The sequence below is a fragment of the Manis pentadactyla genome, chromosome 16 (genome assembly GCF_030020395.1).
Source record: "Manis pentadactyla isolate mManPen7 chromosome 16, mManPen7.hap1, whole genome shotgun sequence".
Classification (NCBI taxonomy): domain Eukaryota; kingdom Metazoa; phylum Chordata; class Mammalia; order Pholidota; family Manidae; genus Manis; species Manis pentadactyla.
In genome coordinates this window covers 8,105,240-8,122,581 of record NC_080034.1, presented here as the reverse complement: position 1 = coordinate 8,122,581, position 17,342 = coordinate 8,105,240, and the positions used below count along the sequence as shown (strand labels likewise).

At 32.5% G+C, this 17,342-nt stretch overlaps 1 protein-coding gene across 15 annotated transcripts in view; it reads left to right on the top strand.

Moving 5' to 3' along the window:
* The window catches only part of RIMS1 (regulating synaptic membrane exocytosis 1), a 426,962-nt gene that overhangs the window by 291,375 nt on the left and 118,245 nt on the right, over nt 1-17,342 (top strand). For all 15 annotated transcript variants that reach the window (XM_057494214.1, XM_057494234.1, XM_057494233.1 and 12 more), the window contains 8 exons: nt 1,193-1,292; nt 4,594-4,717; nt 8,025-8,071; nt 9,942-10,054; nt 12,062-12,192; nt 12,748-12,919; nt 13,043-13,196; nt 14,008-14,079. In XM_057494214.1, the coding sequence (XP_057350197.1) occupies nt 1,193-1,292; nt 4,594-4,717; nt 8,025-8,071; nt 9,942-10,054; nt 12,062-12,192; nt 12,748-12,919; nt 13,043-13,196; nt 14,008-14,079 (913 nt within the window). The remainder of the gene's footprint in view (nt 1-1,192; nt 1,293-4,593; nt 4,718-8,024; nt 8,072-9,941; nt 10,055-12,061; nt 12,193-12,747; nt 12,920-13,042; nt 13,197-14,007; nt 14,080-17,342) is intronic.

The window sequence follows — 17,342 nt, the reverse complement described above, 5'->3', positions numbered from 1 at the left end:
TTTCAAAAATATTAATTAACTTCTAGCAGATAGAATGAAAAACTAATAAATTACAAAAGGTTGTATTTTATTGTAGGACTATATACATGTATGTTTACACACACACATTTCTTATTATGTATGTACATGTTTATGTGCCTTAAATCAAATCGTTCTATTTTCTTCAGAAGCTTAGAGAAACACTCAAAGATTTGGCTTTAAAAGTTTTATTTACCAAGAGATTGTATTCTAGTGGTGTGATAGTTTGACCTCTTCAGAGCTATTGACTATTAATCTAAATATATTTTTTAACTAAAACTGTTTTACTGTTAATGTACTTGACAATATCATATTACTGATTATTAGCATTCATTTTTCTTGCTAAATAAAAATTATGATCACCTATATTAATGGGCATGTCCCAAAGAATTATGGATCGACCTCAGCCTTTGCGAATGTACCTCCCACCTTCAGTCATACAATTTAGCCCCAGCATTGAGAGAAATAAAACTTAGAAACTTTCAGATGAATTCAGTTTTAGTGACAGGAAAAGCCAAACAAAAGTGTTAAATATTCAGTAGTATAACTCAGACTTTGAGAGTTAAGATGGCAACACATATATTTTTCAGAGCAGGAGGTCATTCAGATGGTCAGTAGCACAGGTAAACTTAGGCTAGTTACTCTTTGTAACATGGTAAGTCGCTTCACAAAGTGGCCTGTTCTTGGTTGGAATCCCTAGTCTTTATGTCTCAGACCTACATTCTACTAAAAGTATACAAAAGAGGGCAAGACCAGATGTGACAATGGGACATTCTCTGCATACAGAAATCTAATTCAAATGGTAGACATAAGCTGAGAGGATAAAGTGGGCTGTAATGTAACCAGTATCAAACACTTCTTTTTTTTGGTAAGTAGGGGAATCTGGCACTTGTCCCCTAAGGGTATCATTAATGGTGGTGCCCTTATATTGCTAGGTCAATATAGACGACCAGGGCATAAATGTCCTTAGGACATCTCAAATATAATGAGGTGCTGTTTTATTTTCAAAACTATACGGCCAGCTCCTTTCATCAGAAATGTAGTTCACTTCATGAATGTAATTATACTCAATTCTAAATACATCATAAAAAAACTATAGGATTCATTCCTCAAACTAATAAACTTAACGTTTCAATGTAAGTCTTGGGAACTTAACATATCTGTAATTACCCAGGTCGTTGGAGGAAAAATGACTGACTTAGGACGCCTGGGTGCCTTTATTACCAAAGTAAAGAAGGGCAGCCTTGCGGATGTGGTGGGACACTTGAGAGCAGGTAAAGTCTCTTTTCTAACATTTAAACAATATATACTCTATGCATGAGTTGGTGCTTTTCAGTTTTGGGTAAGTTACATATAAATCAATTAAGTAAATAATTTTAATGCATGAATAAAGCTTTTTATTCAATCCTTACTGATTGCAGTAATAGATGACTATACATCAGGAGCAGTTTGGAGAAAAGAATAGGAATCTTTTGTATTTATGTAAAAATAAATAGATGCAAAATGCAGAAGGATTTACTAATTTTGTAGACTTCCTAATGTTGCCACAAAAATTCAAAACAAGCCTTATGAAAAAAATAATATTACTGTTTAACTCCTTAGTTTATATTTTGAAGTATAGTAATTAGTAGTAAGTTTTTCAGTGATCTCAAAAAACAGTGATCTCAAAACAATAGCAAGCATTTTTAATAAAATATAATCACGTGTCTTACCCTGATTATGTAATGTATATTCATATTGTGCTCATGAAGATGTGTTGTGTCCTGGCATTTGGAAATTTACATTGTGTTGCTCTGTAACCTTAATACTACTTAATAAAATCACTTAATATATTTAAATGTACTGTATTGATTCAGCAACATGCTTTAAAATCAATTTTTAGTAAATCATTTACTTTTTTATGTTAGTTAGAACCATACCAACATATATTGTTCAATGTTTAATAGGAGTGTTTTGGTTAGAATGTCTGCTTATGCCAGACAATTATAAAGAAAAAGAGTAGGCGAAACTGTGCAATTGAGGACTGTGCAAGTTGAGAACCCATAGCACACAGGAAGAGATGTAAGCAATTGATGTTTTGAAAATAGTATTTTAAGCAATTAGATCTTTATTCTGTTTGATTTCATTATGACTTAAGAACTATTTTCCTTCTACTTGTATGTAAACACCATTGGCCTATAAAACTACAGAGCTGTGTTCTTATTAGCGTGACCTTTGTTAAGCGTTTGAAATCTTGTTTTAATCTCTCTCTAGCTTTCTCTCCTTCACCTTACCCTTAAGTTCATGCTCCACACTGCACTTGATTTAAGCATTCAAACACAAAATTGATAATGACACTCTCCTCATTAAGGTTCTTGAGTGTCTCCCAGACATATCTGCTCAAATCAAAGCTCTGTAACTTGGTCCTCTATGACAGTTCCATTATGGAAGCCACTTCCATCACCATTCACTGTACCTCCAACCCCACAGTCTACCTGTAAGTCCCTGGCATGCCGTTTCCACCTGCAAGACCTGCTCACTGCCTCTGGTCTAACTGGTTGCTTTTCTGCTCTGTGCTCTGCCAGTTGAAGTCCTTTCCGTCCTTCCAAACTCATCTAATGTTGCCTTAATTCTGAAATGTTTCCTGATACCTGACCTGGAGCAATAACTAATTACTACTCCCTGGTGCTACCAGCTCAACTTCTTTTCCTCACATGAACTCCTAGCACTGCATATAACATTTTATTAAAGGTATTCATTTCTATTTTCTCCCCCACCAAATTTAAGGATGGAGAGTCTCTTTTTCATCTTTGTATCATCATAATCTACATCTCTGCCTGAAGAGATTATCCGCATATAAATAAATATTATTACAGAGACCATCTTCTGGCTTAGGAGGTATTGATTTGTAAATCAATAAACATATGTATTAAGTTAATTTGATATTAAAAGTTATGTTTCCAGGTTACTTTGAGAAGGAGAATTTCATAATGTAGTGCTTCTGCAAAACGTTGATTGAAACTCATTACTGGGTAGTAAAATTGATTTGATGGTTCACATACATTATTTTTTAAAAATGAAGTAGAACATAATAGAATAGGAAATACCATAATAAGTATTTTTTCAGAAAATACCTTTTCACACACACATATACATTCATATGATGTAAACTTTATTTCTTTTCTTGGTCAAAAGAATTTAAAAGACTCCTAATATATTTAAAATTCATAATTATTGTATTTCTTTTTTTATAGTGAAGTGTACTCATTGCTTATTTGACCAGTTTTGCTTAGGTAACTTCTTAACTGAAACTGTTAGAAGTCATTTAACTATTAGTAATAATCATACTCTTTTGCCAAACCAAAGCAGCAATCATGTGCTTTTCAAACATTTACTTTTTACTTTAGAGTAAACAAACACTTGGGGAGAAAAGATAGCCCTCACAAAACAAAGTTTTTCTACTTAAAAAAAAAAAAAAGACCTAGCTAAAATAAAAGATTTGATGTTTATAGTTAGCTTTAAAATAGATTATAGTATTAATCCATTAATTAAACACATAATTACTTACCTACTAAAATACTATAGACACTGAAAACAACAAAATGAGCAAAAACATAAAAAAGTTAAGACACCTCAAAGAATTGTTGAGGCTGGGAGATTTGGCCCGAGTTTGCCATTGAGAATTGAAGGAGACTGGGCAGAGCAGCATTTGGGACCTAAAATTGCTCTAACTATTGATGAAAATAATTTTTCCCAAATGGTGCATGTTGAAAACTCTAATTAAAATAACAAGTTGTTAGTTCATGTTATTTTAGCATCATACTGCTCTGTTTGATTAATCAGGATATTTAACAAGTTAATGAGTGCTATATTTTTTATTGTTATAAAAATACTTTCTAATTTTCCATTATGCTCACTATATATTATGTATAGAATGTGTGTGTTACGAACATCTGGAAGTGGGTTAACTGTCATGCAACAGTTTTACATCTGCTTGCTTTGTGACTTTGCATAGCTACCCGCGTTACCCTATGGGTATGAGTTCAAATCCTTTCATGCATTTTTATTCTGTTGTGAGTCTGCTGAAGACAATGAAGCATGATTTATAATCGGAAAATTCATGCTAATAAATGTTAATTGCTATTTCTACCAAAAAAAAAAAAAACCCCAACAGAGTTTATGCAGTTTAATAATTTTTCACATAGAGACCCGCCTACATTTATTATACTGGAGGGCATGCTGCTAATTATTATTTTTTAATATTTCCAAATAGGCTGTGCTAATTCCATCCCATAGCATGAGATTATTTTTATATTATTTCTGGTATATTTAAAAAAGATAAAGGTAGTTCTGTATTGTGCTATTTCCAGTGACCAGTAATATTCTGTGGGGCAAGAAGAAAAAAGGGAGGAAAAAAAAGTGTTTAAAAGAACCTTTAGCTGACATTATATGGCAATCAATTTGCTTTTAAGAGCAGAACCAAGACAATTAAAATATTTGTATATGTTTTGCATTTCTTTGTTAAAAAAAGAGAAAAGATAAGAAAAATAAACAGAATATATAAGGTAAAAAAATACCCTTTTTTTTAAATTCAAGGGGATGAAGTTCTAGAATGGAATGGTAAACCCCTGCCGGGAGCTACAAATGAAGAAGTTTACAACATTATTTTAGAATCAAAATCAGAACCTCAAGTTGAAATTATTGTTTCAAGGCCTATTGGGTAAGGCTAAAAAAACTTACTTCTTAAGTTTAGTAAATTACATGTATTAGGGTTTTAAAAAGAAGTTTATACATTCATACAGTACATGCTAACACAGAGTTTTCCTTCAATTATGGGCATACATTTTAGACTTTTAAATTTCTTAATTTAAAAAATTTGAACACTGAATTTTCTTCACTACATTTTAGAAGCTCCACAATTTAACAATCGTAATATCAAAAGTATTGATATGGATTTTTAGAAGTAAAATATAAAGTAAAAATATTTTCTTTTAGTTGCAGAACTATTTATTTTTAATAATTCTAACTTAATGTGTAATATTTCCTTAAAGGGGGTCACTAACAAAACATCTTTTTCTGATGTTTAAAATAGCAGTGATTTCACATGTTTACATGAACTTTTTATTATTCTACTAAGAATAGAATATTTTTTCTATATCTTTGCCTTGACTAGTTCCAATTTTTCATTAACATCAAGCAAAAGTGAAATACTTTAACACCTTAGTTGGTCATAATAGTTGTTATATTTTTAAAGCTTCAATTTTCAGCATAATTTAATTATCTACAACCAGTGGGATATTTTCTGTATCCATGTATAGAGTTCCCCACATGGTTAGCGTTTCCTGGCAAACCCATAAAGTCCAGAATATTTATTTTTCCAGTCAATTTTTGGGAAGGCATTATGAACTATCCTATTACAGTTGACTTAATGTTTGAAATATATTTTTGGAAATAATTCCTTTTCTTTTTCCTATTCTCCAAAGTATTATAGACCCATCAGTTCAAGACATTTTATGTTGAGAAAGTTAACCTTAAATTTTTGTTGTTAAAAATTTGTTAAATTTATTAACCTTAAATTTTTGTTGTCCTCATGAATATATGCCAAATCAAAACATACAAGAAAAGATCATTCTCTTAATCCTCAAAATGTCTTATCATACATCCCAAAGAGTAATATTAACATGTATATATATAAAATTCTAAAATAAAGCCAAGCCTACAACCAGTCTCCAGTGGTGACTATTAAGAGTAAACATTGAAGACATTTGCAAAAGTACTGTACATTTCCATGCAGATTTTTAAAAAAACAGCACTATATAATTTATGCTAGCTTTACATGACATGTGTTTTAGTTCTGAGGTAAATATGAGTCTGAAAAAGAGGTAAGTAAATTGGAAAATGAATCTAAAGTATAAAAATTAAATTTAAAGCAAGCATTGTGCACATTGCCAAATACTTTCAGATATACAGTGGTTTGAAAGTAAGCAGCTAAAATGTCATTGATTCATGGAGACTTAACAGACAATTAAAGTAGACTGGAATAATGTTTTCATTATTTTTACTTTTGTATGAAAATAATTTAAAAAGTAATAATCTGCATGGCCAAATCCTTAACTCTCATGGACTATGGCATTCAAGGAAATATAGAATACAAAATTATATTAAAAAAATTAAAATTTGGCATCAACTTTCCAGTTAATAGAAAAATTGTTAGAATCCTGGAATAATAATTCTAGTTCTTTTTATAATAATGTTTAATGCAGTTCTGTTATTATTTTAAAGCAGAAAGCAAATACTCATAGTTTAGTGGCATAGTGACTCCAAGAATCATTCCAGCTGTGACCTGCATGTACAGTGGTCCACGTGCTCTAGGAGACACCAGACGTCAGTCTAAGCAGCAGTGGGCATTTTTGCCAACCTACCAAATGTGTTCTAGACCTTTAAGCTTATAATCATTATTAGAACTATTCTACCTTAACTTGTGAGTAGAACTATTTAGAGAACTTGTGTAAACATCAAATGGAAATTTATGCCTAAAAATATTGCTGAAGCAACTAACATTTAATAAATTTTGATTTGATATGAATTTGATTCACATCACTTTAAATTTTTTTTACAACTTCTCTACAATCCTTTCACAGACACCCAAAATTCAAAGCTTGTACCCAGTTTTAGAGTTCCAAATTCTAATTTCAATAACTGACATAGAGACTGAGTTTTAAAGTTGTACTGTCTAAAAAATTGTTGTTTCTGGATTTTTGAAAGTTTATTTTTATTTTCCCAGATGAATTTAGAAGAAGGTAGCAGAAGATAAATATTTGGTTTCTTGTGTTTTAGGATTTGCAGATTAGTCTCTTCATTATCATATAAATATGTTACAAAAATTATTAGTTATACAAAACTATATATTAAATATACTTACAAAATATACAATGGAGGATACATTGTCATTTGTAAATGTATAAATTGTAGTTCGCTATGAGAATTACTTTATACAAAAAGTGAAAATGAGGAGTAAGCAAAATACTGTTTCTATTTTCCCCAAAAAGTACAAAGAAAAATCAAAGTTTAGGTCACAAGGTAAGTGGTTAGAAATCCTTCAGTTATATTCAATAATTCTATCAATACTACTTAACTCCAGTCTGCTTTAATATGTCATGTTAATACTTGCATATTGTTAATCTCCTTAAATTGATACTAAAATATCTTCGGAAAACCAGAGGTAAAGTAGTTGGCTGCAGTATAATGCCCAAACCAAGCTGGCCCAGGGTTCTTAAGGTCACAGTAAATAATGGATTAAGTTGAGGTTATATTAAATATTTATTCAGAGTAATTTGTGAGTGTGACAGGAATGGGTGTTCGCACAAGTCACTTTCTTATCATATAGCAAATGGCCATATATATTTAGCTAACTTCACTATAGAGATATGAATCTCTATATAGGGTTATATATGTGTATATGAATTGTATATTCACATATATAAAATATTTTAGCTCTTTTGTTGCAAGCTTGAAACATTTTTAATTTCCAAAGCAATTCATCCTTTTCATTTTACTAACTTTGCCCATGATATTCACCATATTATGTTATTACCAAGAAATGTTTCCATCCCTTTCATTCAGTAAACTCTTTCAGATGTGTTTGTAAAGCATATTACTGATTTGTAAAATATGTGTCATTATGATTTTGTAGAGCTTAAGTAAAATAACTACCTTAACATTTTTTATTTCCAAAACCTACTGTTTTGGTAGTAAAAATATTGTGGTGATTTTAACCACAATATTAGTCTGATGTTGTCATGTTGAAGTGTTTGCTATTAAATATATAAAAACTTAATTTTACTGCCGTGTGTGTGTGGTGTTTGACATTCATACTCATTAGTAATTGCCTTAATAGTAACTCTGTCCATTTCCACACTTGTTAAGACCCAAAGATGTTTCACACCACTGAAATAAAATGTGGTCGTGATTGCCTCAGGCAGAGTAGTTTAGCTAATGGGATTTTCACCATACCCTGTTTCTTTTAGTGACATTCCACGGATTCCTGAGAGCTCCCATCCTCCCCTGGAGTCCAGTGAGTATAAAACTCTTTGTTTTGATAATATATACTGAATGAAACTGAAAAATAAAGATTTATCATTATCTTAGTTATTTGGTATAAATGAATTGGCATTACTGTACTGAAAGTTCATTTCCAGTGATATTACAAGTTGGCAACCATGGCAATCATTGGAAACCCTAAGAAGTTCTCCTGTAAGATTTTTCTTTGTCTGCATTGTGTGTATGTGTGTGTGTGTGTGTGTGTGTGTGTCTATACAAAGTACTTTACTGGTAGTACCCATGCAACATCGTAATAGTCGGGACCCTCACAAAGCTCAGTTAATATGCTAATAGTTGTTCTGTTTGTGGTACACACAAATTTATCGTGATGTGGGGTTATTCAGTTTGAAGGGTAATTCTGTCTCACGAGTGGTGTAGTGATGGAAACAGGCATATTAACAAATAGTTTTAATATGAGGTAACAGTGTAGGGTGTGCTCATGAAGTGAGTGGGCAAAGTTCAATGGACATAGGGTGTCAAGGGACAATGAAACTAGAGGGCTGAATTATTTACGTGGACATTAAAGACACTGCAAGTGAGAGAAGATACTTGGTTTGCAATGGATCAGCAATAAGTTAATAATACTTGGGCTTGATCACCAAGTTTTATTATGTTACCCAGCTTATGGGAATAAAAAATACAAAGTGATCTAAGTGATGGTGATTATAAGGCAGGACAAATAAGGAGCCAGAGGTTAGGTCCATATATTGAATGCAGACCATCACAGTGTGCATACCGACTAGAGATGAGTCCATATCTGGTTTGAACTTTTTGATTGCCAAAGGGGCAAATGGAAGCAATTGCCTACTTTTATAGCATTGGCACTTCTTAAAAATAAACTGCTATAATTTAAGAAACAAAAATTATTAGAAGCAATAATGTTCTTGTACTAAGACTCTAGAAAACAATTTTCCTTAAGGATACTTGATAAAAGAGACACAGTAACAAAGAACATTGTAGCACTGTTTCTTATGGTTGAAAGTCTTTGGAGGTCAGAATGATGTTATGATTTAGACTTAATTTGCACGTATAGAAAAAAACCATGTGGATGACTTACAATCAGGCAGTGTTCCTTAAATAGTGCTTTATCTATCACTAAAGCTTTTTCTCTGGGCCGTGGGCTCAGGATTGTACTTGCTGGGGTAGTCACATTCTATAGACGTTCTAAACTGCTCATTTGTCAGGGTACACTTTAATAGTGCTGGGAAGAGAGAACTTTCACTTTGGAAAAGTGAGTGGCTGAGTGGAGAGCCAGCTCCTCAACATGAAGGTGAAACAGGTTGCTCGTAGTGAATCCCTGGAGACCACATCCTCAGACTTGAGAGGTTCATTAGTAAGATCGAAACTGAGATAGACAATATACCTTATGTTAAAACAGTGATGAATTCTAGGCTTAGAAATTGTATTACATGTGCATTCATTTTAATTTCAGTAAGGACAGTCCATAATAGATGAGCCTTTAGCCAAGATGATTAACCTAACAGGTACCTCTTATCACAAATGCATGAAGCCTTTACCTACATGTGAGGTCATGCATGAGTCTAAACTGCACAATACCCTCCAGGAATGTAGAAAATCAGCACTTACAAATTGAAGCAAATAAACACCATATTTGATTGTGTTATTTTTTAGTATCTCTAAAAAAGCAGTTAACCAAAGAAGACACATGACAACTTTATGACTGTCCAGTTGGAAGTAGGTTTATGGTTATTGTGGTATTGGGTTTGGTTTTTATACAAATAAAACTTGTTAGCTGTTAGCATTTTATTAAAAATATTTTATTTATTAAAAATATTTATTCCCAACGTACATGTTCCTAAAAATTGTTTTTTTCCTCATTCTAGGTTCAAGTTCCTTTGAATCTCAGAAGATGGAAAGGCCTTCCATTTCTGTTATTTCTCCAACAAGTCCTGGAGCTCTAAAAGATGCCCCCCAAGTCTTACCAGGACAACTTTCTGTATGTATTTCTTGTACATCTTGGAGACCATTAGTATTTTCTCACTGTTGCATCTTTAAAAATGTATGGCTTTCTTCTTTTCTTCTTCTTTTTTTTTTTTGTACATGCGTAGACACATGTTTTCATTTCTCTTGAGTTACACACCTGGAAGTGGAACTGCTGGATCATAGAGTAACTATGTATTTAGCTTTGTTTTTCTTTTTTTTTTTTCATTGAAGTATAGTTAACATACAGTCTTATATTGGTTTCAAGTGTGGCTTTCTTTAAAGCCTATGATATAGTCATAGTCATTTCATACCATAATCTACTTCATCAGTGTGTCTGGCATTTATTAGATTATTCCTGTATTCATGTATTTATTGAGTGCTTACAATGTGCCAGGTGTTCTGAACATTAAATGATAAATAATAAGTATATAAATTATCCATTATATTTTGTGTGCTATACAAAAGTTTCTAAGTAAGTGGCTAGGCATAATGAACTTAGAAAGTCGTGTACCATTTAACTTAGCCACCTTAAGAGTCAGGAGCCTGAAAAGCTTAAATTTAAAATACTCTCTAACTTCTTAAGACTTCTGGTGAAACTCTCCATTGTTAACAGTGAGAAAGCTACAGTTTCACTCACTGTTGCCTTACATCTGGGGAACAGCGGACTATGGCTCACTGTCATGAAATTCCACGTCCTGTGCATTAGTGTGGGACACAGGACATCTGTGTCAGTGACTCAAAGAGGATCTGCTTCAAACTATCCTGTAAATGATCTTTTGCTCCCTTGGTGATGGGTGGATTCCTATAATCTGTTTTTGCTGCTCTTCTCTTGGTTTTACTGAAACAAAAAACTGGAAGCTTGGTCTTGTTTTTAACTTCTATTTTTAGTAAATTAAATACCTTTGTATAATCCCTTATGTTTATTGTATCCACTCTGCCATCTTTTTTTTTTTTTTTCATTGTGTATGACTCTCTCCTATACCCCACATATATATTAAGAGAGAGAAAAATCCATTCTGGTTTTATGAAAAAACACATCAGTGGTGTTAACTGGAAACAAGAGACATGGATTCATACAGATTCAGGTTAGAATGCTTAACCTGCCCCTTACTGCAAAGGAGCAATCTCATACTACATTAGTTTATCTTCTTATAATGGCTCATCAATGTGCTCCTTTATGTACCTATTAAACAATGTATGCTCATAGTTCTTAACCATAAAACCTAAACTAACTTCTAAATAAAAAATAAATAAATGTAAATAAATATCACATTGTCCACTGCCAGTGCAGATACTGTATTGACTAGTCAAGTTCTGGTTTTTAAGGGTTTGACGATAGTATTTCAGTGTGTCATTTTCCCATTTTTCCTTATTCAGTCTATCATGAAATCTTAGTAGGATATAGATTGGCCCCCACTTAATTTGAAGGTATGTTTATGTCTTACACCTTCCTTTGTTCATTCCCCCTCTCATGAAAATTAACCTGTAATAAATTAAGTATAGAAATTAAATGAGAAAAGAAAACAGCTTGTATGTGGTGTGAAGTAGGCCCACAGTAAAAGAGTTTCCTGATCATTTCCAAATCGCTGGTATTATGTTCTACCATCAAACTCCATTTTATTTCAAGTCCATATAGTGCCATACAACACAGGTGGTACACCAGAATATTAAGACACTTATATCACCAAATACTAGTGTTTGCATTTAAAAACAAAGATAAGTATTTTGTTAACCCCTTCTCTCCTTAGTTTTTATAAAATTTTGATAATTGTATTTTCATAGTATGGTATAAGAGAGTATGACACTGTAGGTCTACCGATTGTAAGTCATGTTTAATGTGCATGAAGAGTCAAGTTCAAAGTGATGATGCTTTTAAATTGGTATTCTTTTCAGACAATACCTATAATTCAGTTGTATTGCAATTTAAATTTTCTTTCTTCAAATATAATTTTAGGGTTTTGGGGTAAAATTATAATACCTCATGATTTTTACAAATCTTTCCTTTCTTCATTGTTCTTAGGTGAAGCTGTGGTATGATAAAGTGGGACACCAGCTCATTGTAAATGTTCTGCAAGCAACAGATCTACCCCCTAGGGTAGATGGGCGTCCCAGGAATCCCTACGTGAAAATGTATTTTCTTCCAGATAGAAGGTAGCGAATAATTTTAGAAAAAAATATGCAGAAATCTTCACTAATGGAAAAGGCATAATTTCCTCTCCTGGGATAGAGTTTTTTTTATTTTTTTAAAGCTTTATTGAGGTGAAATTGATATGCCAAAAATTGCACCTATTTATACATATTTCGATGTGTTTGGACATATGAATATACCTGTGATAGAGTTTTAAAATATAACAGATAATTATCTGAGGGAATAGACTATATATCCCTGGCAAAAAAGTCCTTCAACCTTGTATTTTTAAAAAATAATCTGCTAATTTTAAAATTTTTCATTACCTTGTTTATACATGTATCAGTCTTTCATAACTATAAATAACTTAGAGTGTACCTTTTTGTGTGTGCCTATAATCATAATTACTGCTAACATTGCAAAGTTAAAATAGCATTAAGCTTTATTCTTTTTAGACTTTTCTATGAAGTTATGAATTAAAAATTAACATCCCAATAGCAGTATTCCATGTAACTACAGTAGATGGCAGCATATACTTCTCTTTGCTTTTTCATTTACTAAATGTACTTATTTTTCAGTGATAAAAGTAAAAGGAGGACCAAAACAGTAAAGAAAGTACTAGAACCGAAATGGAATCAAACTTTTGTCTATTCACATGTACATCGTAGAGATTTTAGAGAACGAATGTTAGAAATAACTGTATGGGATCAACCAAGAGTGCAAGAAGAAGAGAGTGAATTTCTTGGAGAGGTGATGTATATCGTAAAAATTCAAGTCAGATGCCTACTGAAGCTCCTGTGATATGTATTATGATTGCTTCTCTGTTAAGCTTTGGGAAAGTGCTTGATGTTAACGTGAGAACTGACCTTCCAGATCCTCATAGAACTGGAGACGGCCCTTCTAGATGATGAACCACATTGGTATAAACTTCAGACGCACGATGAATCTTCACTACCTCTGCCTCAGCCATCACCTTTCATGCCAAGGCGACACATCCGTGCAGAAAGCTCTAGCAAAAAACTGCAAAGTAGGTTAAAGGTCTTTTTAGTTGCCCGAATGAATTATGTTGTAATGATATGATTAGAGATGCACATGCAAGCCATTTTTCAAATGTTTATTAGAGACTAAAATACTGGCAAATTCTTCATCTTGTAAAGGGAGACTTAGGAAAACTAGTATTTTTTTTTCTGTACATACCCATTACATTTTGAGTTTTGACTATATCTCTAATGGAACGAGTGAAATGTAGAAGCTTCATTTTGGTTATCTGGAACCAAATTGTTCTCTTCATATAATTTAATATTTCATGTTAGTGCTCTCTGATCAATCATTTTCTTAAAATTAATGTTTAATGCAGAATAATGGCTAATTTTGAAGCTAAACATAAATATGTTATGAGGGCACTAATGCCCTTTCAGTTGTATGAGATCAATAGAGCTCCAGCCACGAAGTTCTCTTTGACCCTTTCTACTCAGCCTATCCTCTCAACTACAGAGGAGGGCATTTAATTTGGTAGAAAACTGTGTACCTTTTTCTATAGGTTTTTAGTATAACACCTTAATTAAAGAATAATTTGAAAAATAAAAATCTTACTCTGCAAAGTTCCTTTCCTTTTATATGTTTTAAGTGATTATAAGGAGGAAATACTGAGAAAAAGATGTCCTTGGAGAGCATACATTTCTTTAAGAATCAGCTCAGGGGTAACTTCGTATTATTCTTGTTAAGAAGTGTTTAGTAATAATATAATTAGCTATTTTTTTTAAAAAATTCTGACTGTGTCCTTTACATTTCATAAACCACAAGACCCAGAGGTGTCTGTTTGCCTTCCTGTCGTGCAGGGTCTCAGCGCATCAGTGACAGCGACATCTCAGATTACGAAGTCGACGACGGCATTGGAGTCGTCCCTCCAGGTGCGTGGGGAAGAGCGAGGCCTGCCCCTTGGGGCCTCTGCGTGCTTTCACTGTCTGTTTCCAGACTTCTTTGGGGACTGAACACGGCTTTACAGCACAGAGAAGTCGGTGTTACATTATTCCATGGTGACTTGTGTTCCAAATTATTAAGAAAGTTTAAAGTGGCCGAGTGACTCTCCACTAACATCCACTTCCTTTGGTCAGTTCTTCCTCAGGAGCGTGACCAGCTAGGCTGCCATCATTACTTCTCGATGCTCTGAGCATAAGTGAAAACATGAATTTCATGTTGAAAGGATATGGTTGACTTTCTTAAATAAAAATTCCATTCTCCCGTGTTTTATATTGTGTAGCTCTGATTTTCCTTCCTGTTTCTGAAAATAATGGAGCCTTCCATGGACTAAACTGCATGGCAGGGCTTAAAGTTACCTGTGGTATGGCTTCACTTTTAATGCTTTTGTCACGTGGTCACCACTGATTCTACCTAGAATGTCTGTGTTTTAAAGTAAGGAAGTGCTTTAGGAAGACTCAATATTCATTTTAAGTCAGCATCTCTTTTTTCATTGTGTAAGTTAGTAAAACCTCTGTGACTTTGCACAGTTCAGATCTGTTTCTCATCCGACTCTTGCCAGAAAGTGAGTAAAACTAGCAAAGACTTAACTTTCTTGGCACTAATCTTATACTGTTCCCCTGATTTACTAATAAAGATAAGGAAATATCAAATTATAAGAAATTAAAGATAAAATCTCAGGACCTATAAATGAGTTATTAAAGGCCTTTCATTAGGACACTGTTGCCACATGTCCCTTAATTTCAGTAATTTCTCAGATGAGAATACTCTTCATTTGAGGGCAGTGATTCTAATAAAACCAATAGATCACACACGACTAAGTTCACAATTTGGAGAGATACATATAACTTCATTAAAATAGGAGAAAACTATTACAGGTTCTCTAAAATTAAGTTTAATTTGCTTCCTATAATTCAGAGAAAATTATAGCATTAATCACTGTATGAAAGTAGCAAATATAAGAAAAACAATAAACCTGGTGCTGTGCATATGTACATACTAGATATTAGTCTTTGATATCAGATCATCAAGTGAAAGTTTTAAATAATAGTAGATAATACTGAATAACATTTCAGATTTTTTTGTTTAATTTCTAAAAGGATCATAATAGACACATTCTTCAAAGAAACTTTCACGCAAAATTTAATAAAATTTTTTAAATGAAATTGAAAGGGGAAAGTGATCGTGCATTAAATCTGTTGGCATATTTAAATATGAATCACACGATTCCTTGTAGGAAACTCATCAAACCTTTCTAACAAGAATTTGGGTTGTTAATCAGTCTTAACGTTGTTGTTACCAGCTCATCTATATAGAATTGAATTCTGTGTGTGGTTCTCACATTTCATTTACCTAAAATTTTCTTTTTTTATGAGGAGGCATGATAGTGAATGAATGAACCAATGGCTAATTCAATAAATATTTACTGAAATGGTGAGTTTCTCCTCTTTTCCTGGAGATCATGTGAATGACAGCCAAACTAGGAGTTACGGGAGCCACTGCAGATGGGATTAGTACTTGAACACAAGCAGAGAAAACAGTGAATTCTAACTATAGCTGCATTCCATACTGAAATACACCAGACCGTTGTGTTTGCAAACATAAATAAGCAGTATCTAAATTGTCATTTAAAATAATGCTCATTTGGCATTTAAAATGTCATGAGGCAAACTTTTAATAGAATATAACCATGAAATTACATAACCCATAAGTAATATTTTGTTGCAGAGCTCTCTTAATAATGGAGGAGATAAGTAATTTATTAATTTTGTCAGGTATGCTCTTCATTAATCTAAAATATATGGTAGCTTCCAAAGATAAATATGTGTAGAAAAATATAACATGGCAAGTCACACAGTAAAATACAATACACTTGAAATAAAGAGGAAAGATGAGGCATTGGTAAAATAAGGGCAAGATGCTAAAATAAAATGAAGGGATAAGTTAATAAACAAGCACATTGTTTATTATGTCCTATATACTTTGGAGGATGATTACAAATTTGCTTCTACATTTCTTAGCATCCAATACGAAGAGAAATTTTCAATATAGATACCGGTTATACACACCTTTAACACATTCAGTGAAATTCCTGGCTGTTCGTTTCCTGAAGAAATTCAAAAGCTTCGCTTAGCTGTTTAGCATAGCTGACCCTTCAACGTTTGTTCTAATAACTTTGCTTTTCCAGAACAAGAGTTCTGTGCTCTGATTTGATGTGTTTAATACCTTTCTCCAGAGAAAGTTGATATCTTCTGAGCAAAACTTGTTAACTTTATGGTATTCATAACCTTATTGGTATTTATGATTAATACTTTTGACTGCTAAGAAGAATGAAAACAGCCATATACAGAATGCCTTCCTCTGAGGCCAGGCACCTGGCAACCTCAGCTTTTCAGAACATTACTTCTAATTCAGTAAATGAAAAAAAAAAAAAAAAACAACTATTGGCTTTGAGCCAACTGAAACATTGAAATGAACATGGAATAGCAGTTCCCTCCCACCTTTATCATAGAATACAAGTTGTCAAAAATAAACATAATATGAAGAAAACCAAATTACTTTGTTAAGACACAGAAATATGAATGCATATTAGGATAGAAAAAAAAAGTTAATTTCTATATAAATACAATGAACCCATGAAAAAAATTAATTATACCCTTTTAACAGCAAGCTGCCTAAATTCTCTAAAAGTTAATGCATAATAATTAATTATACCAAACCTGAAAGTTTTATTTATATACCTTGAATATTCATTGGAATCTTGTAATGATGCTCCCAATTCAATATGAATTTTCCTTAATTATTGTATGATTGATACCAAATGTTATCAAATGATACCAAATGGTAATTTAAAATACTTAACTAATTCAGGCCTTGGGATTAGTTATCTTTAAACATAGCCCCCATTTTTTATAATGAACTGTGAAATAAGAAACATGGAAATTTAGTTGGTCTCTTTCTAGCCTCCATACTAACATAATAGATCTGAACAACAGCAAAGAAACTTTTCTATGTGAAACTCAGAATAGTAGCTTATAAATGAAAGTATATGAAATTATAAATTGTAATATTTATAGCTATCTTACTTGGTCATTTTACTGATGTTCTTAGAGTGACAAAGTGTTTGAGGGTCTTTGGTCTCAATATTGTCAAACTGCCCTTTATGAAATGTTTAAAGACCTTCCTTATACTCTAA